The sequence below is a fragment of the Chiloscyllium plagiosum genome, unplaced genomic scaffold (genome assembly GCF_037043375.1).
Source record: "Chiloscyllium plagiosum isolate Xiang-an unplaced genomic scaffold, Cpla_swu_hap1 HiC_scaffold_1, whole genome shotgun sequence".
Classification (NCBI taxonomy): domain Eukaryota; kingdom Metazoa; phylum Chordata; class Chondrichthyes; order Orectolobiformes; family Hemiscylliidae; genus Chiloscyllium; species Chiloscyllium plagiosum.
Window position 1 is genome coordinate 63913130 of NW_028270139.1, and position 24814 is coordinate 63937943.

At 40.9% G+C, this 24814-nt stretch overlaps 1 protein-coding gene across 5 annotated transcripts in view; it reads left to right on the forward strand.

Moving 5' to 3' along the window:
- tbc1d1 (TBC1 (tre-2/USP6, BUB2, cdc16) domain family, member 1) overlaps window positions 1–24814 on the forward strand; it is a 293630-nt gene that overhangs the window by 176545 nt on the left and 92271 nt on the right. For 3 of the 5 annotated variants that reach the window (XM_043693132.2, XM_043693162.2, XM_043693170.2), the window contains exons 9-13: window positions 1957–2046; window positions 6128–6390; window positions 12452–12610; window positions 16208–16312; window positions 23095–23240. In XM_043693132.2, the coding sequence (XP_043549067.1) occupies window positions 1957–2046; window positions 6128–6390; window positions 12452–12610; window positions 16208–16312; window positions 23095–23240 (763 nt within the window). The remainder of the gene's footprint in view (window positions 1–1956; window positions 2047–6127; window positions 6391–12451; window positions 12611–16207; window positions 16313–23094; window positions 23241–24814) is intronic. The other 2 variants (XM_043693142.2, XM_043693152.2) reach the window with 2 other exon arrangements.

The following is a 24814-nucleotide window of genomic DNA, read 5'->3' on the forward strand; positions in this document are numbered from 1 at the left end:
TGGCCCCATCTGACGTGGCTTGACCCAAACTATCATCCAACACAGAAACCAAAATCCATAAATATCCATCATCCAACATGGCCACTCTACAGAGGATGCTGGGTTTGAGGTACCGTACCTGTGCACATTCAGGGTGAGATGGGGAAAGTTTAAGGGAGATGTACGAGGGAAGTTTTTCATGTAGAGCATGGTAGGGGCCTGGAACGCATTGTCAGAAGAGGTTTTGGGAGCACGTGTATTGGTGACATTTAAGAGACATCTGGATGGTTACATCAATAGGCAGGGGCCGAATAAGGCAGAAGATTTTATTTTTAGTTTATTTAGGGCATAATGATTAGCACAGGCCAAAGGGCCTGTTCCTGAGCTGTACTTCTCTTTGTTCTTTGTATTCTTAATAAACTCACAACCTAATGCGGTGAGGGGGCATTCCACAATCAAGTGTTGAAAGTTTGGTAGACAGGGTTTCATTATAAATCTGACATTGATTTTGTAAAGTAGTCCTAAGATTGCAGTATTGTCTGGTAGAATTTTGTAAAATATGGATAACCTTGGCACGTAAACACTAATTTATTCAAATTGAGCGTGAAATGTGTGATTTTTAGCCTGAATTTGCTGATCATTCTGAGGAACTGCAATAATTCAGAAGCTTTTAAGTTAACGGTGATGTAAAGCCTAACAGTTGGACAGAGGTTTAACTGGTCTGAGAATCGATGGGAACCCCCTGTTGGTTCCTTGGTGGTCCAACCAAAATAAGTATCTCTCAGCACCAAGCCTTCCTTGGGACCCCATGCGTAGAAAATTGTGCCAGTGGTGAACATCATTGAGTGCCTGCCATTGAGGGATTTTCCCCTCCTGACAGGGTTTGCTGAGTACCCATAGAGAGGTACAGGAGAGATGTGCAACTCTACCTTAATCCCAGAGTTGTCTCAAGGTTCTGGTGAGCTGAGGGATAACTGGTGGAAGTTGGTTCACAAATGAAACCAATTCACACCCTGGTGAGAGCGGGCATGATTTTCATATCACCCCCATTTCTGTCTCCATCTTAATCCAGGGAGAGTTTCCTGCCACAAACACACAGGTGCATTCCCCCATCTGATTGAAGGGGAAAGCTGCCATGTTCCTGCTGGGGTGGACTGGAATTTTCACCCACTGTTTGACCTCAACTGTGGATTTCCTTACTACTGCCCTTCATCCCTCTGTGATTCACTGATCAAAGGATTATTTATTCATGGAGAGCCAATCCTTTCTATTGGTTGCTAAGTTCTCCCTTTCTTCTTCAAGTTCATTATAGTCACACCCAGTTGCAGCTGCTTCCTAGAATTCATGTTTCTTGCTCCATCCCAACACTGGTAGGCATCACCCCATCAGAGTTAAACCAGGTCTATGAATTCAACTTGGAGTTGAGAATTAAGATTGCAAGGACCGCAATCTCAGTGGTGCCATCTTTTGCTGCAAGTGAAGTGATGATAAATGACATTTCCTTTCCCAGGTCCAGTTAGAAATCCAGTAGGTGGTGTGTGAGAGATCTTTCTCATTTGCTGTACTTGTGGAGGAGCTTGTAGCCACTGTTCAATGCTATTCCCTAATAGGATGACCGGGAACAGAGTCCTTACCAAAGGGGTCTAAGCTAAATGTTAAAAGCCACACAACACCAGGTTATAGTCCAACAGGTTTAATTGGAAACACTAGCTTTCGGAGCGCCGCTCCTTCATCAGGTGGTTCACCATTAAACCTGTTGGACTATAATCTGGTGTTGTGTGACTTTTGACTTTGTACACCCCAGTCCAACATCGGCATCTCCAAATCATCAGCACAATGGGTCATCATTGATTGTCACATAATCTGGCTGTTTCTTTGAAAATTATTGATTTTATGCAGTCCTAAATAACCTGATTTTCTCCAAGCTGCATATTTGACATAATCCTGTTGTAATTATTTTGCATTTTGCCTTTGTAGGGAGGGTCTAGACACAAGAGCCAAACAATCACTGAAAGTACAGTGTCAGAAAAAACAGCATTAAGCCTTTCAAGCTCTAACCTGTCCAAGGTGAGTTATCCACCATTAACCTACACAAAGCAGGGGTCCATCACTTATTGATGTACTCTCCTTGTTTAAGGTGTAACATCTTTTTTATAGTAGCTTTCCAAGCGAAATGCAGAATAGCTGAAGTTTTAAATAAAACGTGTATCAAAACCTGTAATGTAGATGGTTTAATATCAATCTCAGAATAATCAGGCAGAATGGTGACCACAGTTAAAAGGAAATAAATCACTTTGATTACTTGTAATATAACATTTTCTTTTACGTCATGGTCCACCTATTTTGCATTCTTGACGTTGTTAAAAAGGGGAATTGAGGGTTACAGGGATACGGCAGGAGAATGGAACTGAGGATTATTAAATCAGCCGTGATCCTATTGAATGGTGGTACAGATTCGACAGGACAAAACGGCATGCTTCTGCTCTTCTGTGATCAAAAGCAGGAAATGTTTCCAACTGTCTAAAATTTTCATCTTTTGTAGGATGTCTTAACAAAAATTATACCCATGAATCTTGTAACATCACACCATGAAGCACATGGTTCAAACAGAGAGGTTGTAATCCTAGAAACCTTTTTATTCAAGAAGCTTGTAATATTTCAACATAATCCTGTTACCAGCATGAAGAACTAAATTAGATGTTAATACTGTCTTGATGTATTCCCATCAAGCTATTGGCCATCCAAATTCCCTTCCTGTTCCTTGTTAGCTGAGGTTATTGATAATTTCCTCTCTTTGGGACACTTCTCTTTAAATCTGCTGTCACCACTCCCTCATCATAAAGCTCACCCTTAAACCCTTTATCCAAGCAAATTACAATCCCATCACCAGCTTCCCTTTTTTATCTTGAGTCTGTGAACATGGTTCTGTTTTCCAAATTCTTGTTTCTTTTCCTGTAGCTCCCCATTTGAAGCTCTCCAGTCTGGAGTTTGTTCCTGCTGCAGTAATGAAATCGTCCTTTTAAAAAGTAGTCACTAACATCCTGTTATAACAGTGACAATGGTAAACTATCCCTCCTTGTCCTTTTTTGATCTGTTGGCAGCTATTGCCATGGCTGTTCACATCATCATAACTTTCCATTGGCATCCAGCTGGATGAAACCGCTCTCACCTGTTTTAAATCTTATCTGTCTAGTTGAAGCCAAAAGATTACCTGCTTCTCTTCCTGCTCCTGAATTAGTTACATCTGGAGATCCCAAGTGTCTAACTTTGGCTACTTCCTGTTTCTTATTTTCATACTGCTCCTTGCCATTCAACATTCCACATCTTCTTCAATGAATCCCTGCTTTATCTCTGTACCACAGCAATGCCCACCTTCTCCTTTTGGTTTGCCAGGCTACTCAACCAAAATCCACTATGGGATGAGTAGAAATTTCCTCTAACCAAGCAATGGGAGCACTAGAGTTTTGCCACAAGCTCCATGATCTCACTATCTCTGCATGGCTGCTGTCAGAGACTGCACCTCCTCTCTCAGACCCTGAGAAGAGCTTCCAATCACACATTAACTCCCTCACAAAGGAACAGCTCCTTCTGTCTCTGTGATATCGTCCATCTCCAACTCTACCTTGTCGTATCAGCCTCGAGGTAACAAAGATCTCTCGAAGATCAGCCCTTTGTCTTTCACCATCACTAAATTTGGGCTCTTATGACTGCTTGCACGTGGTGCTGTTCCGCCCTCGCCACGTGGTGCTGTTCCGCCCTCGCCACGTGGTGCTGTTCCGCCCTCGCCACGTGGTGCTGTTCCGCCCTCGCCACGTGGTGCTGTTCCGCCCTCGCCACGTGGTGCTGTTCCGCCCTCGCCACTTTGTTTGCTGAGTGAATGGGTCCCCAGTAAATCACCAACACAACTTAAACATTTCTCAAATTCTTCCACCAAGTGTCCTAATTGTATAATCTCCTCTAGTCCTTTCATCCACCAACATATCTGCACAGTTCACACCTCTTGCTCATTCCCCATTTTTATTATTCCACCATTGGTGGTTATGTTCTTTGCTGCCAAAGTCATTCACTCTCAAATTCCTCCCTAAAGCCCTTTACATCGCTAATCCTTTTTCTTAATCCACATCTTGAGCCGCGATTTTAATTATCTGCACAAAGTTTCCTGATTGTGGCTTGTTGTCAAATTTTGATTAATAATACTCCTCCAAAATGCCTTGGGGTCATTTTACTTAAAGCCACAAAATAAATGCAAGTTGTTTTGGTCAGTGTATTTGTTCAGGTGGATCAGATTTTTTGAACTGGTCATTTTGGACCATCTGGTAAGCTTCTGGCTGTTAGTACTAACTTGCATTGTCAAATAATTAAGTATTGAGTGTTGCTACAGATTTGTGTATCAACAGTTTTTTTTTAAAAAGAGATTTGTAGCTGCCTTTAGTGTGTTGGCGTGCCTAGATGAAAGTCACAAACTCCAAAACCCAAGTTTCTCTCTCTTGTTTCAGTTTCTTTTCCATTTATAGCGATTCTGGTCAGAGATTGTACACAACCTGTTTTAAATTCACGATATCTTGGCTTATCAAAAAATTCTTCATAAAATGTTTATTGTGCATTCCGGTGATTTGAAGCGAGAGTAGGATCTGCTTATTAACATTCGAATTACACCCAATGAATCTTATGGCCAAGTGTAAACTTTTGTTTTTAAAGGCTACTAATATGTAAATAATGCAGACCTCCATTTTAATAGCTAGGGTCTCTCTTTGTAAATAATTTGAAGGTGATGGTTGACCTTGAGTTGCAATTAAATACTGTTGCCGAAAACTTAAAATAATGATCCTTTGTGATATTGTCCCTGGAAAGTGGTGAAGAAGTGGCTTTTCATCAGTGTTTTTGTTCTTACGTACTGGTATGGAAACCTGAAACTTTGGGAGTTAATGAAGCTGTATTAAATTGTAGTGGTGTATAGGATGTGAGGGGAAATAATAGTGTCTCGCAGAATAATTCTCAGGACAGCATGCACATGAAGTAAGGGAATTAAGTACAAGGCAAAGTGGGTGCAAATTTTTTTCTGAGGCTGTCATCATCTTAGAGAAGGTTTGGAATGTTCACGGGATTTGGATCTTGCTGCTTTTAGCCCTACGGTGCTGCAGGGGTGACTGTGTGTTACAACAATATAAAAACATGAAGTACGTAAAATGAATATTGTTATGTTGATGTTGGCTTAGAGCTGTGAACAAACAACAAACAATATAAGTATCCATTGTTTGAGAGGGGACATTGGCTGACGGAAAATAGAAGTTTAAAACAGACACACCACACAAACAGAAATATTACGGTGTAATTCCCTGAGTAGGAGTTGGCTGGGTCTGGGTCTGTGTCTATCACAGTGAGTAATGGTGGTTAATTTAAAGTGATGAAGTAAAGGTACAGGAATGTCGAGGACAATTGTTAGATCAGTATGTTTAAATGTGTTTGGCTTGCCTTATTTGGGCAAATTCTGCAGGTTACTGTCAAGCCACTGTGCTCCAATTTTCAGCTCTAGCCTGACTTCCTACCCCAGTTTAAACCAGCAGCTGTTAGTGAAAAATGAGAAATTATAGTTTATTTCTTTTGTTAAAGTATTAAGAGTTGTGGCAGAGAATACCTTTCTGTGGCTTTGAAGTACTTGACCTCTGAAACACCATTATAAGGGGTAAATGTAGGGGAATGGGTCGGGGTGGGTGGGTGCGCTTCGGCAGGTCGGTGTGGACTTGTTGGGCCGAAGGGTCTGTTTCCACACTGTAAGAATCTAATCTAATCTAATCTAATCTAATCTAATCTAATCTAATCTAATCTAATCTAATCTAATCTAATTAGCAAACGGTGATCATTGAAAGGAGCAAGTATTCCCCAACTTTGCAGTAGTGTTGTATCTCCCTTTTCCAGTAACACATGAGATCTGATGGTTGAGGAGTGCACAGTGCCCCAGTCAGCAATTCTCCTAGCTGGAGACTTGCATAGTTTAAAAGCAGTGATGAGGGGCTCTGAAAAAGTAATCAAAATTATTTGGAAAAGAAAAGCCTTTAAATGTCTTTCATATATTGGAAAAGGAGTGTGCCAAAGACATAAATGATAGCCCTTATTTTAATTGAAATTAATCACTGTTGTGTCCACACAGAGTACTTATTTGGATGAAAGTGATGACCAGGCATGTCCCATTAGTCCTGTGAAGTCTCATGGTTCCACGGGAGATTTGTTGCAAGACCTAGATAACAGCACTGAATCAGCTGAGCCAGTATTTAGACGGCGGGCCCATACCTTCAGTTACATGCCTTCCAGTGTTGAACAGCCGAAACAGATGCTGGATGAGACCCCGATCTTTCCCAAGCCGAAACTGATGAGATATCACTCAGTGAGCACAGACACACCACACAAACAAAAGTAAGATTTGGGTTACTTTCTGGACAGCATCCATATCTTTCTAAACTTTTCATGTGAGACCTTCACTTTTATGGAAGTGACAGTTTCTAACTGAAAGAACTATTACTGTTGTATTCCTTTAAATTGTTTGTTATTCTGTAAAGAATAAGATCATAAAATATAGGAGCAGAATTGCAAATGTGACTAGATTAATTTAAGATATCTGGTTGGCATGGACGAGTTGGACCAAAGGTTCTGTTTCCATGCTGTACATCCCTATGACTCTGAGTCTCCTCCGGCATTCGGTCATGGCTGATATGTCTTTCATCCCCTTTCTCCTGTCTTCTCCCCTAAATTATTTAATCCTATTGCTGATCAAAAACCAATCTACCTCTGTCTTCAATATACTCAATGACTTGGCTTCCACATTCTTCTGCAAAAATGAGTTGCACAGAGTCACCACTCTCTGACGAAAGACATTCCTACTCATCTCAGTTCTAAAGAGTTGTCCTTTCATTCTGAGGCTGGGCACTAGGGTCCTAGTCTCTTACTCATGGGATAATCTTCTCCTCATTCACTCTAACCAGACACCTCAATATTCTCAGGTTTCAATCAGATCCCCCTCATCCTTCTAAACTCCATCGAGTACCGACTCAGACTTCTCAACTGTTCCTCATATGATAAGCCCTTCTTCCCTGGAATCATTCTTGTAAAACTTCTCTGGACCCTCCCAATGCCGGTACATCCTCCCTTAGATACAGAGCCCAAAGCTGCTCACAATATTCCAAATGTGTCTGACCAGAGCCTCAGCAGTACATCTCTACTCTTGTATTCTAGGCCTCTTGAGAAATGAATGCTAACCTTACATTTGTTGTCTTAACTGCCAACTGAAACTGCAGGTTAACCTTCAGAGAATCCTGAACTAGAACTGCTAAGTGCTTATATGCTTCAGATTTCCAAAGCCTTTCCCCATATGCCTCTATTCCTCCGATCAAAGTGCATAACCTCACACCTTCCCACATTGTGTTCTATCTGTCATTTCTTTGCCCACTCTTCTAGCCTGTCCAAGTCCTCCTTCATCCTCCCTGCTACCTCAACATTGCCTGTCCCTCCACCTATCTTTGTGTCATCTGCAAACTTTGCAATAATGTCCACAGTTTCTTCATCCAGATTGTTAATGTATAACATGAATTGTTGTGATCCTAGCATGGGCTCCTCCTGAAATCTACTACCCACTGGCTGCCATTCTGAAAAGGACCCTTTTATCCCATTTCTGTGCCTTCTGCCAGTTAGCCAGTCCTCCATCCATGACAGTATCTTGCCACTAACACCAGCCTGCTGTGAGGCACCTTGTCAAAGGCCTTTTGGAAATCCAAATAGATGGGAGTACTCTCTATAATGTACCAATTTTACAATATTTTCAAGCTGACTAAACAAAATCTTGAAGTCTATGGCATTGTAATTCTGTTCCCATTGTAAGGTTCCCTGCCTCGATTGGAACTTTCAGTGAAGCTCATTGGAGTGAGCTATCCACTTTCTGGACTTCTGTAGGTCTGCCTCCAGTGCTGAGCTGTATGAGGGGCATATCACTAGATTCATTAGTGGTTCCAGTAAAAGCTGTGAACCATCAGTAAACAAGGTCAAGATAAATGTGCTTCTCTTTCCAAGTTCTGAGCTGCAGTTATTTATTCTCAACCATTGATATTGTTGTGCCAAACTGTCTGCTAATAGCATTAGGAATAATTAGCCAACCCATGAATGAAGTGCTGTGTGACATTAGCTTTGGCAGCTGATCATTTATCATCTTTCTTTGCTAAGTATTTAGTAAATAACTAAATCTCTCTTCAGTTAATTGTTGTCACATTTACCAAGATACAGTGAGAAGTGTTGTTTTGCGTGCTATATCGGCAGATTATACCGTGCAGAATACAGTGTTACAACCACAGAGAAGGTGCAGAGAGACAGATTAACATTTGAGGTCCATTCAAAAGTCTGATAACGGCGGGGAAGAAGCTATTCTTGAACCTATTTGCAGATTTATTCAAACTTACATATCTTCTGCCTGACAGAAGAGAGTATAACCGGAATGGGGAGAACAATTGCAATACCATTCTGTGATGCATCCAGATAGAATGTTTTCTATGATGCATCTAGAGAAATTGGTAGGAGTCCTTGGGGACATGCTGCATTTCCTTAGCCTCCTGAGGAAGTAGAGGCATTGATGTGCTTTCTTGACCATCACGTCAACATGGATGGATTAGGACAGATTGTTGGTGATTATCACTCCCAGGAACTTGGTGCACTTGACCATCTCAACCTCAGCACCATTGATACAGTCAAGGACGTGCCCTCCACTCCACTTCTTGAAGTCAACAACTAACTCCTTCATTTTGCTGATGTTGATGGAGATACTGTTGTCTTTACACCATGCCACTAAACAGACAATCTCTTTCTTGTACTCTGTTTTGTCATTGTTTGACCTCTGACCTACAATGGTGGTGTCATCAGCAAAATTCTAAATGGAGTCAGGGTGGAATTTGACCACACAGTGTATAAGAGTACAGTAAGGGGCTGAGTATGCAGCCTTGTAGGCACTGAAGTTCAAGATTGTGGTGGAGGAGCTGTTATCACCTATTCTTGCTGATTGTGGTCTGTGGGTCTGATTTCTTCCCTGAAGGGTATTCGTGAACCAGGTGGGTTTTTCCAACAATTGGTCATGGGTTCATGTCATCATTTAGACACTTAATCCAAATTGTGCCATGATGGGATTTGAACCTGAGTCCCCAGAAAGTTACTTGGATGTCTGGCTTGACAATCCAGTGATAATATCATGAGGCCATCACCTCCCCTTTATATCGTACCAGCTCCTCATCGCCCTGACCTCCTTGCTGTTTCAAAAATCTGCCTACTTCCTCTTTTAAATACTTTCAGAAATCTAGCTTCTATTTGCCACCTTGGGAGAGAAGCAATTCCTTCACGGCTCCGTTTCAAATGAGCAACCTTTATTCAGTAGCTAGGAGCAGAATCTGATGGGGCTCTGAAAGATATGGGCTGTGGCCAGATTTGTGACAGAATCACATGAGTCTGGTAAGGCTTATCTTACTATCAGGAGCATCCCACTCCATTTATAATGTACAAATGGCTTTCTGAGCCTGTCTCTAGGCAGTGCTAAGTTACCGATTAAAGGGGGTTAGTGCTTGTTAAATGACTTGCCAACAGCCAACTCACCTTATAACATTCCACTTCCTATCTTACCAAACGTATGAATCAAACTAAAAATTGAGAATTCTTAACCTGAAAATCAGAACAGGGACCTGGCGAAATCAACCTGCCATTGCCTCCAAAGAACTATCATTTTGGACACTAGGCATCAAAATCTCAAGGGGCTCTCCCTAGCCACCCATCTATGGAGATCGGCATCCTCTTAAAAAAAAAAAATCTCAAAACACCCCCATGGCGCATTTCTGATCCCCTTGTAGGATACTTCTGCAATTGAATACTACACCTCTGCCTGCATCAGCAGCTACCATTGTAAAACCACAGCAATGACACTGTATGGTTAGAGGCTCGTTGACTGGACCAAGCTGCATCTCCATACTCTTCATCATTTTCATAGCGACCCCACAGCCTGCACCTTTCTGGGTGCTCACAACATCCCTCGGAGGCAGTACCTCACCTTGCTTTTGTGTGCTTTGACTCTTGGACAGAGATATCAGGCTCATATTACTCCTGCTTGCCGTGTCATTCAGTGTAGACCCAAAGGAAAGAAACTTATCAGGATTGCCAGCCATCCTCAAGCAAGTCGAGGAGAATGGCCTTTGCTCAGGAGGAGTTGATAAAAGCATGGCATTGGAAAAGGCACAGCAGGTTAGGCAGCATCTGAGGAGCAAAAGAGTTGATGTTTCGGACATAACCCTTCATCAGGACCAGCCCTGATGAAGGGTTATGGCCAAAACGTTGACCCTTTCGCTTCTCAGATGCTGCCTGACCTGCTGTGCCATTTCCAGTGCTACACTTTGACTCTCCAGCATCTGCAGTTCTCACTGTCTCCTTTGCTCAAGAGGCACAGTAAACCTTAGTGTGAGGTTGGCACGGTAGGAGGGAGAGAGAAATTGTGAGGTGGTGTAGAGACAATGGTAGCACTAAAGTGTTGGGGAAGGTCATTAGCCTTGTCCCTCCATTGTTACGCATTCCTCAAGATGTTTGAGACTGCTCTAACCAGACCATGATGCTCTGGAAGATGAAAATGTTCCCACCTCTGGAGCACCACATCCAACAGGACTTCCATGTCCCAGGCTGCAAAGCAAGGGACCACTCTCCCTCATCTGTTGTGACCGGGGCAAACCGTCAGGAAACGTGCAGGGCTGCTCCAGATTGCAAGTCCTTTTCCACGTGCACGATGGTCTTTTAAAGATGGTACAAGCACAAAGGATGCCAGTTAATACCAAGATAACCTGGTAGTGGCAATTTGTTCTGCAAAAGGCAGACTGGAACTGGAAATGAGGGATTAATGAGGCAAGCTTGGGAAGATACAGTGAGAAACTCGCTCGGCCTTGCAATGACAAATCCTTCAAAATACAGGAAGCATCTCACAAGTAACCCAAAAAGATGTAAGATTCAGCCTGATGCCATCCAGTTTGGGATGTAGATTTTACTGTCATGTGTACTCGAGTACAGGAATGCAGTGAAAAATGTACAGTCACCACTCTCCGGCGCCATCACACTATACAAAAAACAGGATTTAAAACACAATCTGAAATAAAAGAAACAGCTGAAAGAAAAGGAAACACCCAGCTTAACTCTCATTCCTCTAGAATGTAATAAATAAAGGCCTCACCTGTTCAGCTGTTCTTGATAAGCCAAGCCCTTCATCCCAGGAATCCACCTCATGAAGTTTTGTTGAACCCCCTCCAATGCTGAGGCATCCTTTCTTAAATATGGGGACACAAACTGTGCACAGTAATCAATAGCACCCTGTAAGATTTTAACAAAACTTACTGTTCTCAAATTCCCTTCTAATAAAGGACAAAATTTCATTTGATGCCTTTGGGTTCTTGCATGGGGTGAGGTGATGGAAAAAGACCGTGTAGTTGAATTGGAATGTAGCTAGAATCCTTGGCACGATGGCTTATATTAAATGGAGCAAGAGGGTAGTATAGGTGTGGTGGAGTATCTTGCTGAAACTGGCTGCAATTATAGAGTTCGAAATATTGAGCAGTGATAGGAAAAAAAATTCCAAGTTAACGTTTTATGCAGTGCATCTGAAAATCTACCTTAAAATGGGTTTTTGTGTCAGTGGAATGTTGGAAATCACAGTAGTCTCTGGTTTCTGTACCTTTAGTCACCGTGAAAGGCTCTATTTCAGAGCAGAAGAGGGAGCTTCTCCCTGTGAGCAGGTGTCTCTGGCCTGGGTTTGTGACTGAAGTGAGGGGTTTGGGACATGGTGGCCTGTGGAAATAGGATTACTGTAGGTGGTCAAAGCTTGAACAGAGTTATTTTTGTGGGTTAGCTCCAGTTTTAGCATAATTCATCTTTTCATAGTCGCTGCAGCTTTTCCATTTGCAAACGCTCTTGTTTTCTCATTTCACTTCCTGCCTTAGAGACTTGCTGATGCAGGAGGGCCCCGAGACCTGGCTGGGAAATTGCCTGGGCATTACCCTGTATAAACTGCAGCCTTCCAGAAATGTGCCTTGAGTCTGACATATGGCAAGTGGGTTTAAGAGGAAGACAGAATTTTACTAGTCAAATCCATCCACCATTTATCAAACCCAGTCGCATAGCCTCAGGGCTCTGCCTGGAGATGGCAACTGTTAAGCAATAACAGCAGCTAAATTTCCTGGCAAGACCATTTGTGTAGCCTCCATTGTAACAGCAAGAAACTCTTGTACATTTTCAACTAGCATAGGATGTTCCTTATTACCATGTCCGTCTACTTTAAATTCCTATTTTAAGAATATTTCCAAACCGCACTGATTCGATTGCACCTGCATTCCTGCCTGTTGAACATGTTAAAAAAAATGTGATGTTCTATTTTCTGACTTTGGCCACTTGTCTTTGTCTCTTCTGTTTGTTGGACATGTAGCCCGAACATATCAAGTGGTAATGCTCACGGCAAATCACCACAGTCCAGGTTGCACAGGTCTGTAGATCACCTGCGGTCTTCTATTTCCACTCCAAATTTTTTTAAGTATTTGAAGACTAGCTCCGGTGGAAGGGATGGTGGGCTGATATTGAAAAGAAGGTGAGACTGTCTGCAGGCATGGAGGCATGACTGAGCAATGTTTTGCCTGCTGTGTCACAGTGTGTGTGGTTGTGAGCTGTTGTGCCAGCTCCATTGAATGATGATATGTGCCACTTAATTACTGCAGGAACCAAACAATCAGATGGCACGCTTGTAGAGCAGTAACTGAGTAAACATTAAACACTCACTCATAGCACCGGCTGTGACGTTGTTGAATAAAAGCAGGTGGTTTTGTTTTTAACCATATTAGCATAAACACAAAACTGCCACAGAATATTGTTTATATATTTTAGATATTGCAAACAGTTTTCTGCAACTGCATATTTTTCCATCATGTGTTAGACCCTTTCACTTTCTGTATTTGCTATCCCAATTGCCAGATAAGGTGAGGGTGAAGTATTAACACATGTAATAACTTGCTAAATCTGTGGGGGCAAGGAAGAATCGTATCTGTTAATAGTGCATTTTAGCCCATTGTGGATGACTGTAATAGTCCTGTACAGGCTAGTAGCCAGTGTGATAAGAGCATGAACACAGAAGTTAGGTCCAGGTTTTCTCTTACATTCGAGGTTTGAATCCAGCCCAGGTTGGTAGGGTGAAATGCTCTCTCCTGCCTTGGAGATGTCCTTGTTTATTTCATCAAATTTCAGGAAAATTTGGATAGTCTCAATCCATTGCATGCTCATCCTGTAAGCAGAAAGTCAGAACACAAAGCAACTTGACACTGCTCATCAGAAGCTGATACAAATGATACTTTCAGTCAGAAAGTTTAATTGGTATTCTCGAGGTTAAAGTTGAGACACACAAGGCCATAAGAAACAGGAACAGGAGTAGGTCATTCCAGCCTGAAAATCTGCTGTGCTATCCAATAGGATCACTGTTAAGACAGAGTAGGGAGAATCTTGTTATAACTGACCTGAGATTGCTTGATACCAGCACTGGGTGCTCTTGTGTAATATGTTTTCCTTGAAGGGACAAAGGATAGGTTCTATATTTTTAGGAAGTAGCACAAAAGAAACTGTTGCACCAATTCTGTCCACCTGAGTGATACTCCATGTTGGAATTCTGTCCACCTGAGTGATACTCCATGTTGGAATTCTGTCCACCTGAGTGATACTCCATGTTGCCTCATAATAACATGACTCTGATTGAGGGCTTGGCAAAGCGGGGATTAAATCGGTGTCTTTCGATTCTCCTTTTTTTTCTTCTTGCTATTGTCCCTTCACACCAGCTGTTGAAATCCTGTGCACTGAAATGATGAGATGGTGTGTTTTTCCAGATGTTTGTTTTTGGTCATATTTCCGTTAATAATGAGCCCCTTTTTAATTTTCAGTGAGCAGGATGGATAAAATTTGATTCAATTTCCAAATAACTTGAGTTTTAAGTTATTTAAAAATTTAATAGGAAAATGTGATCCACATATTCAACCAGTTGAAAGACGTTTCTTTATTTCAAGCTTTTGGAAGCCTGACGGCAAAATATCAGTTTTAGTGGATTTTGTAATCATCATTGAAATTTCGGGAGCAATTCAGTGAAGTATTATTGTCAGTTTTGAACTGAAATAAACAGAGGCTAGCAGCATCGTGGCAATACTACTTGCACATCTGCAGAAATAAGGTGTGGTAACCTTTGGACATGTTATGGTTGTTTGAAGTGTGTGTGAACAATAAAAACATATCATATATCTGATAGGGTTTACTTCTCCTCCCTCACAACCCCATAACGTTAGCCTCAATTGCAAAGAATATCTTTCCATGATCAGTATCTATGGCATATTTCAGAAGATTAGATCTTAAAAACATCAAACTACTTTGTGGACAACTGTTCTCTGTCTTCAGCATTTATCTAATTTATTGACATTGAAGTTCCTACAGTTTAGACGACTACAAATTTTAATCTCTTCTATTTTAGTATTCATTATTGATTGCTTGTCTCATTCCAACTTCTCCTCATTAGGGTCTGGAATAAGTAATGTAAAATAAAGTTCCCGCTATGCTTTGTGTTTGACTATTTGCATGTTTCTTATTGCCAATGACCTTTACTTGCATGAACCTGCACTTTGGTATGTGTTTCCAAACATCCCTTGCAAAAAAAAAAACCTTGTTTTGTACTAGGCTTTAAGAAATAGCCAACTTTCTAAATTCCTAGAGAATGGAGTACATTTTGATTAACCTCTGTGTAGGTTATTTTGGTCTGTCACAAAAATGAAATTAATCTGTGCATCTTGAATCCTTTAAAAGATGCTCGAGCGCAATGTAACTGGTTTTCAATAAAGAGCAGATTCTAAAATTAAGTGGAGACCAGGTGAAAAAAAATGATATTGCTATAATGAATAAAGCCTAATGGGCATCTGCTGCTGTCCCACTTACAAAATTACGAGGAATTTCCCAATTATAACTCTGACTATAATGCTAGTTATGAGATCCATGATGATGATGATTTTTTTTCATTTGCATAAGGCCAGAAATTCCAGCAAAGGTGGGCCAGAGGTTACTAAGTTCCTTCTTTTGGTCTTTTCTTCCTAGCAGTAGATTGAAGATAGACCTATGTCTCTCTTTGTAAAAGAGCAACATTGAATTTTTCTTTGAATATGATCCTCACTTCCAAATCGTAATTCCTCAGTAGATCCTAGCTCTACCTCATCACTATCAGTGGCTAAGGAGACATATGTGGACTGACGCTACCCAGGACATGAAAGCACCCAACATTTCCATCTATGGAGTTGGAACCTGCCTCCAACAGGTCATCAATAGGCACTCCTAGCAACTAGGCAAAAGTGAGAACTGCAGATGCTGGAGGTTGGAGTCTAGTGTGGGGTGCTGGAAAAGCACAGCAGGTCAGGCAGCATCCAAGGAACAGGAAAATCGATATTTAGGGCAAAAGCCCTTCATCAGGAACTCCTAGCAACTGCCATGGAATGTAAAGGCCCAACTGCTTGCTTTAACAACATACAGACAACCCCTGATTACTAATTGATTGAATCGTATTTTTTTGGGGGTCATCTTCCCAGCCTTTTATCCCCTTGCACCAGTAACATAAATGACATTTGCCAAAGTTCTGCCCAGTGTCTAGTCAAACTGATGGCTTGTAAGTGTGCAACAACCTTCAGTACTAGTAATTTATTTCTTGTGAGGAATGCTTGGCTTTTGTTCAACAACTCCCAGTAGCTATCAGCAGATGATGCTGTTTAACCAGTGTCCATCTACGGGCAGCTTGTCTTGAAGTATACTTAGTGCTAAGTTAGGATAGGTATTTGGCTGCAGATGGGAATTCGGTGAGGTTGGAGAAATACTTTGAAATTTTGGGAGGAATAGATTTTGTTATCCAAAACTGAGAAATACACTTTTGTTTTTGGACAGTAGAATTCAAGAATTCATGCAGCCGTGATTCTCTTGTGGAATTTTGAGCAAGTAAAAATTGTTAACCAGTTAACTTGAGCTTCAGTTATACTTTTTTACCTGCAAGATATTTTCTGCCTAATTTTGCTAAGGGATGTCTCTGTAAATTTTCTGATGCTGAATCCTTTTGAAGACTGCAGAAGCTGCTCTCCAGTAAATTGTGTTTTAGTAAACCTTTTTGTTTCCTAAACTGTATCAGTGCTTCTCATCTTAGCGGCCTACGAGCAAGGCTTCCATCTTCAACTTCTGCTCCAAACTTTCTAAAATTTCTGGTTCCTGTAGCTCTCAACCACAGCACCAAAAGGTAGGAATCGTGTATCAATAGCTTTCTTCACTTCAATGGTATAATTTTTAACTGAATAGACTGCAGTTTATAAACTTTGTTTCTAAGGTACTATGTTAATCTGTCATTTTATGGGTCTGTAGTTAATAATTAAGTTATTTTTCATTCTTGGGTTATAAAGTCGTCTTGACCGCTTGCAGTTAGTGTGGGACGAGTCACTGAGAAGGTAGAGGGTGGGAGCATCAGATTTCTTTCCCAAATGATTAACATGAACGAATTGAGGTTTTATAACAATCCAACAGAATTTTCAGTTCTATTGAGTGTGGTTTTCTCTTTCCGTTATTTAATGCTCTCTGGATTATGAGTCCAGACGTCTGGATTACTGTTGCAGTAATTTAAGTAACGTGCCACGAAACCCATTGCTGGACTGTGTCTTTCCACAAACTTTAATCAACACTGGATTGTTCAAATTCCCTAGATTGGGTTGTACAAAGACAGTGGTTTTAAATGATAATAAACACAAAAAATGTTGAAGAAACTCAAGGAGGTCTGACATCATCTGTGGATGGCGAAACAGAGTTAATGTTTTGAGTTCAATATGACTCCTCTTCAGAATATAGAAGTTATTCTTAACTAAATAGTATCCATTTCTAGAGTCCTAGCTTCATACAGTACAGGCACAGACTCTTTGGTTCAATTCATCCATATTGACCAAATCTCTCAAAATAGGCTAGTCCCACTTGACTATGTTTGACCCGTATCCCTCTAACCTTTCCTATTCATGTACTGTCCAAGTTTCCAGATGACACTAAAATTGGTGGTGTAATTGACAGTGAAGAAGGTTTTCTAAGATTACAAAAGGACACTTGATCAATTGGGCCAAAGGGCTGAGGAGTGGAAGATGAGTTTAATTTGGATAAATGCAAGGTATTGCATTTTGGGTAAAACAAACAAGGGCAGGACTTATCTAGTTAATGTTGGGGCACTGGGGAATGTTGGCGAACAGAGAAATCTAGGAGTTGGGTATATAGTTCTTTGGAAGTTGTATCACAGTGGTTAAGAAGGCCTTTAGAACACTTGCTTTCCTTGCTCAGACCATTGAAGTTCGGAATTTGGGCGTCATGTTGAGGTTGTATAGGATCTTGGTGAGGCCACTGCTATACCCTTTGACTCCCTTTTAGACCTAGGATCTATCTAATTCACCCTCAAAAATAGTCAATGACCCAGTCTCCACTGCTGTCTTTGGAGGAGAATTCCATAGAGTAATAACTGTTTGAAAGAAAAAATAAGTCCTCATCTCTGTTTGAAGTTGGGGATCCCTTCCTTTTACACAGGGCTCGTGAACTATAGATCTCAAACATGGGAAGCATCTTTTCAATATCTTTCTTGTTAAGACCCCTCAGCATCATGTATGTCTCAATAAGATCACCCTCATGCTTCAAAACTCTGTTTAGGCCAAATCTGTCCAGCCTTTCATTGTAAGATAGCTTCATTTCAGGAATCTGATGAGTGAACTATCTCTGCCTTGTTAATGCAACTATATCTTAAATAAGAAGACTCAAACTATATGCACAGTACTCCAGAAGTGATCTCATTACTGCCTGGTAAAACTGTGTCAGAAGTTCTCCACTTTTATATTCCCTTTGTAATAAATAGCAACATTCTATTTGCCTTCCTAGTTACTCGTCGTACCTGCGTACGACATTTTGTGATTCATATTCACTGGGGCTGACTTGCTTCCACTCCGGTTCAGTGGTTGTTGGGCCTAATGTGTGACCTGCAGCTTCTGCCACATGTGAAGCACGTGGTGCTGGGAGGTTGAAATAGTTGAGTTGTTAGGGGCTTTGTGTGCTACTGTGAAGGTACCACTGATCGGATTTCTCCAGTCCTTTCAGGTGGCATCTGTATGTTTTCTAAATCTTCAAAGCATGGAGGAATATCAGGGATCACTAAACTGTGATTTCAGATTCCGGTTTCAGAACATGGCCTTAAATACTCTGTTCCTCAGTCAGCTGAAGGTTGAAGTGGCGCCTAGAAGTTAGTGATGAATTTCTTTGTGACTGCTTTCATCAAAGAGAGACACCCAAGGCATGGTAAATAGCTCACATTTTCTTAGATGTTACCACTGATTTTAATCAACAGAGGAAAGTGCTGCAGAATATAACATCAAAGAGGTACCCACTAATCCAGAGGATGAGAATCTACATCCACCATGATCCACCAGAATCTGAATTCATTTTTTGAAATATTTCTGGAAAATAAAAGCCAACAGTCCCATACCAATATGGTTAACCTTTAACTGCCGCCTGAAGTGGCTCAAATATTCAGAGTTATAGCGGCTAGGGGTGGATGCTAAATTCCAGCATCTGCAGCAACACCCATATCCTGGCAGTTCAGAAGAAAGGTCCTTGGACCGGAAATGTTAACTTTGCTTTCTCTCCACAGATTATGACTAGACCTGCTGAGTTCCTGCAGTAATTTCTCCTTTAGTGTGTTTCACATCTCCAGGGTCCACAGTTCTTTGTTTTGTTATCCTGACCATGATGTTTTCTTTAAATCAGCCAAGAACATTTGAAAGTTTGTACAATACTGACCCCAAATTTATTTGCTGGATGAATGTAATTTGGATTCATTAACATCTTGGCCATCTCCAGTATCACAGATTCCAATCTTCAGCCAATTTGATTCACTTCATATGATATCAAAAAAAACTGTTAAAGGGATTAGATACTGCAAAGGCAATGGGCTCTGACAACATTCCAGCAATAGTACTGAAGACTTGAGCTCCAGAACTTGCAGCTCACTTAGCCAAGATATCCCAGTGCAGTTACAGCACCAGCATCTATCCGACATTGTGGAAAATTGCCCAGTTATGTCTTGTGCACAAAGTATAGGAGAAATCCACTGGGCTCTGCCAGGGTTATTCAGCTCCTGACCTCATTTCATCCTTGGTTCAAACATGGACAAAAGGCTGAATTCCAGAGACGAGGTGAGAGTGACAGCCATATTCAAGGCTGCACTTGACTGAGTGTGGCATCAAGAAGCCCTGGAAGCAATGGAATTAATGGGTATTGGGGACAAACTCTGGAGTTAAATCTGGCACATAGGCAGATGGTAGTGGTTGTTAGAGGTCAGTCATCTCAGTTCCAAGACATCTCTGCAGGAGTTCTTCAAGATAGTTTCCTAGGCCTACCCATCTTCAGGTGCTTTATCAATGACCTTCCCTCCATCTTAAGGTCAAAAGTGGGAGTGTTTGTTGATGTTTGCACAATGTTCAGCACCATTCACAACTCCTCAGATAATGAAGCAGTCCATGTCCAAGTACAGCAAGATCTGGATAATAGACAAGCAAGGGACAAGTGCCATTTGCCCCCACCAATGACCATCGCCAATAAGAGATGATCGATCGACTGCCCCTTTTGGTATTCAATGATGTTACCATCACTAAGTCTCCCACTATCAACATCTTTTGGGTTACCATTGACTAGGAACTCAACTGGACTCATCATATAAATATGGTGGCTACAAAAGCAGGTCATAGCCTAGGAATACTGCTGTGCATAACTCCTCTACTAATTCTCCAAAGCCTATCCACCATTTACAAGGCACAAGTCAGGAGTGTGATGGAATACTCCCCACTTGCCTGGATAAGTGCTGCCCTGACAACACAAGAAGCTTGACACCATCCACCACAAAGCAGCCACTTGATTGGCACCACACCCACCGCATCCACTCCCTCCACTACTGATGCTCAGTAGAGAGCAGTGTGTACCACCTACAAGATGCATTGCAGAAGTTCGGGGTGACACACTGGCTCACTGTTTGGCACTGCTGCTTCACAGCACCAGGGACCCAGGTTCAATTCCAGCCTCGGGCGACTGTCTTTGTGGAGTTTGTACATTCTCCCCATGTCTCTCTGGGTTTCCTCCGGGTGCTCGGGTTTCCTACCTCAGTCTAAAGATGTGCAGATTAGGTAGATTGGCTAAATGCTAAATTGCCCATAGTGTCCAGGGGTGTGTGGGTTAGTCATGGGAAATGCAGGGATACAGGAATAGTGTCGTGGGGGTTGAGTCTGGGTGGGATGCTCTTTGGAGAATCAATGTGGATTTGTTGAGCTGAATAGCCTGTTCCCATGCTGTAGGGATTCAATTTGATTCTATTCTATTCTAACTTCATCAAAAATTCTTACTCAGTGCCATACATCCACTTCCATCTAGAAGGGCAAGGGCAGCAGATATATAGGAACGCCACCACTACAAGTTCCCCTCCAAGCCCCTCGCCATTCTGACTTGGAAATATATTGCCATTCCTTCACTGTGGCTGGGTCAGAATCCTGGCTTTTCCTCCCTAACAGCATTGTGGGTCAACCCACAGCACATGGACTTCAATGGTTCCAGAGGTCAGGTCGTCGCCATCTTCTCAGGGGCAAATAGAGACAAGGCAATAAATGTTGGCCTAGCTAGTGATGCCCACATCTCAAAGGGAATTTTAAAAACTCTTAAAAACCTAATCTTGAGCCACAATTTCATAATCAATGTGTTTCTGTTATTTACTGAAGTTTTATTTGAGCATGTTATAGAAAATAGTAGCAGGAGTAGACCATTCAGCCAGTTGAGTCTGCTGCACCATTCAGTGTGACCATGGCTGATCATCTAACTCAGAAACCTGTTCCTGTTTTGTCCCCATACTGTCTAGTCTCTTTAGCCATAACAGCTGTACATAACTCTTTGAAAACATTCCATGTTTTGGTCTGAACTGCTTTCTGCAGCAGGAAATTCCACAAGTTCACCACTCCTTGAGTTTAAAAAATTCACCAACTTGTAACTACGCTCTTGTAGCTGTCAGCATCATTTCCCTTTCCTTCCTGATTGTGTTTAATATGTCTTGCTCGCGAGTGCTCTCATGAATTTTACAGGATGGTTATATACAGTGAAATATTGGCTATTCCAAATGCTCTCCTTTGCTTTCAGGAGTGATTGACCACTTGTTTTGTGGGTAGAGGTGTTGATAGAGTTAAAATCCCAGATAATCAGAGTCTGAATTTTTTTCAATAACTGTACCATTATTTAGGGAGATAAAACAAACAGCCATTTTATCGCAAATATAGTAAAGCCCCTTGGTCTACTGCCAGCCTGACTGTAAACCGTATTCCTTTGACTACTTCAATTTGGAATACCAGTGAAGAGGAATTAGGAATAGCATCTTAGTCATGTGTTCTGCTATGGTTTTGGTTTTGGTATCATGTGCTTGATTTCTGAGTGTGTTGAGGTTAACTCCTGAAGTATTAATGCCAGACAAAGCTTAGTTGACTTTTGTTGTGAATCAGATTAACTGCACTAATGTTCCATTGTACAGTATCCCATTGTCAATATTGGAATTCACTCCCCCTGCTCTTTTTCAAATGTGATTTAAAAATAAATTCAAACTCCACCTCCAACCTGTCCCCTCCAAACATGCCTGTGACCTCAATCCAACTCCTGTTTCAGGAAAAGATTTACAGACATTGGGAATGTGGATAATGCAAACATAAAGTTAATTTCCATCATGTAAATTTGTAAAGAAATTAAAGTTTTCACCTTGTGTAAAGTTCCCAAAAGCCAGGATATGATAGAGAATAAAGGGTTAAATTAGTTACCTGATCATGGTTTTAAATTGCTGAATACTGTAGGAATTGTTATGATTACTGCCTCCACACCATAAGGCATGGAAGGTAATTTTGGTTTTCAATGAAAAACATATTCCTGGGGATTTAAAAAACGTTATGCAATGATTTTAAATAGATTAGATTATATTTAACTGATACCATTTGAAATTTGATATGCCCAGATGTACATTTCTGGTTCTGTACCTGGGTGGAATTTCCGGTGCTTTATTGCTGATAAACTTTCTCAATTTTGAGTGGAAGGATAGTCATCTTTGTGGGAGAAAGTGAGGGCTGGAGATCAGAGTCGAGAGTGTGGTGCTGGAACAACACAGCAGGTCAGGCAGCATAACCTGCTGTGCTTTTCTAACACCACACTCTTGACTAATCACGTTTTGTCTTTTAAAGCATTTAAAAGGCTTCGGGATGGGTATATGAATAGGAAGGGTTTAGAGGGAAATGGGCCAAGTGCTGACAAATGGTACTAAGTTAGGTTATGATATCTGGTTGGCAAGATGGACTAAAGGAGAAAGTGAGGTCTGCAGATGCTGGAGATCAGAGCTGAAAATGTGTTCTGGAACAGCGCAGCAGGTCAGGCAGCATCCAGGGAACAGGAGAATCGACGTTTCGGGCATAAGCCCTTCTTCAGGATGGACTAAAGGGTCTGTTTCCATGCTGTACATCTCTCTGACTCTATGACTAAGCCTAATTGTTAAAACATCAGCATTTATGTTTTATTGATTCTGAAGGAGCCTGAACTAATGTCTATATATGCTGGTTGTTACTTCAAGGTGTTAACAATGCTACGCTAACTCTCAGGCCATAAAGCTCCCTAATGCGGTCATCCGATTCCACAAAATGATAACAGATGGATGAAGCACTGGTTAATCTTTAATTTTGTTTCTCTATTCACCTATGCTGAGACTGTTCTAATACTTAATATTAAAATACATGTTTATTTTTATTTGATATATGCTCATTAGAAGGCTCAGCTATTGAAGTAAAAACAATTATTCACTCGCTTTAATATGCAACTAACAAACATTTCTGATTTGGGTTAATTCTTCATTTGAAGAAAATGAACTGAGAAATTATTAACTTTGAATGTTACAGAGTGGTTTAATGGATCATGGTTGCCTTTCTGGGTGTTTACTTCCTACAGTGACTATGAATCCAGTCCGAGCCCATGCAGAGGGAGTAATGGTCATGGGAATCTGATGCGCAGCCGTCGGCAATCCTGGCGACAGCAGATTTTCCTTCGTGTAGCTTCACCACAGAAAGGATGTGAATCCCCATGCCGACATGAAGGTAAGACAGGAGGTCAATACTTTAACAGTACAGCAAACCATTTTGGAATTTAAAGTTAGTTTACAGGTGTCTGTTGCATTTTTACAGGATGAAATATTTTAAATGTATTGTCAACTAGGCAATGGAGCAAAAATAAAAATGGCTATACATGCAATTGAAAAATTTTGAAAACTTAATTAGTATTTCTGATTGAATTGTGCCTTTGTCCAGTCTAAAGTGACTTCCTTTTTTTTTCTTGAGGGTTACTTTTATGTTTTTGGGGATCCTTTTTTCATTCTTATAAATTCCTTTGTTAGGTCTGTATGTTTTCTGCATTTAATATTTTTAAGAATTCCTTCTTTGGATGGATTAACTAATACAAAGACGATGTAATTAAATCTGTTTTTAACTTTGGAATATGCTGAAACACTCTTTCATGCCTTCAGTACCCCTACACTTGTCAAATTTCTGGCTACTCTCTCATATTGGATCCTCAATCTTGAGATTATTCACCACCCTATAACTTGTAGCAAGAGCCATTCCCCTATGATTCCTCTCCTCACTGCTCCATGTTAATTCACAATTGATCAACATTTTGATTTATAAAATTCTCACCCATGTTTCCAAATCCCTCCATGGCGTCTTTCCTCCCTATCACCACAATCTCCTTTGCCTCTACAACAATGCAAGATATGTAATTCCTGTGGGCCACCAATGTAACCATATTATGAAGATGTGTAATCTGAAATATTAACTTATAATATTGGCTGGACATATATTTATAGATATTTCTTGAGTTTTTTTTTTGGAAAGAAAGGACACTAGTTACAACAGCACTGCATTAACGTATTGCATTAACACAGAATATAAGCTGCTTGATGCGAGTCACTGAGTCTATGATCCTTTCAGAGACAGGTCTCCTACTTAGTTTGTGTGTGTAAAATACATTAGTTTCAGCCATAGACATAAGAGACAATCCACTGCAAAAACAATGGTTTTTTGCCCTATCTCTTTCTCTAAAACCCCTTTTATCAAAGGGTGTTGAAAAACCATTAGAAACCCTCATCATCAAAATTGAGGGGTTCCTAAAAGTGAAAACCAAATCTACACCACTATGTCCAGAAAGAGAAAATTCAACTAGCCATAACAGATCCAGGAATAAACTCCAGTGTCAATAGTTTGTGTTGAAAATAATTGTGGCTGCAGACTAGCATTTGGACAATCTGCTTTGGACTGTTACTTTCTCTTAATAAACTTTGTAACCTTAATTATTTACTTTTGGTAACAATCACTTGTTTCTTTATTCACCAATGCTGAGACTGTTCTAATACTTAGTATTAGAATGCATGTTTATTTTTATTTGATATATGCTTAATAGAAGGCTCATTGGTGACTGTGCCTTTTAATTATCTAAGCTCCAAGGTATTCCCTCGCTGCATCTTTGCACCTCTCTGCTTCTATTTTCTCCTTTAAGAAACTGATTAAAATCTATCAATTTGAATAAGCTGTGGTCATTTGAACTACTATCTGCTTAAATCTGGTGTTAGCCTCTGTTTTATAACGCTGTTGTGAATAGTGAGGTAGCCCTTGCCTTC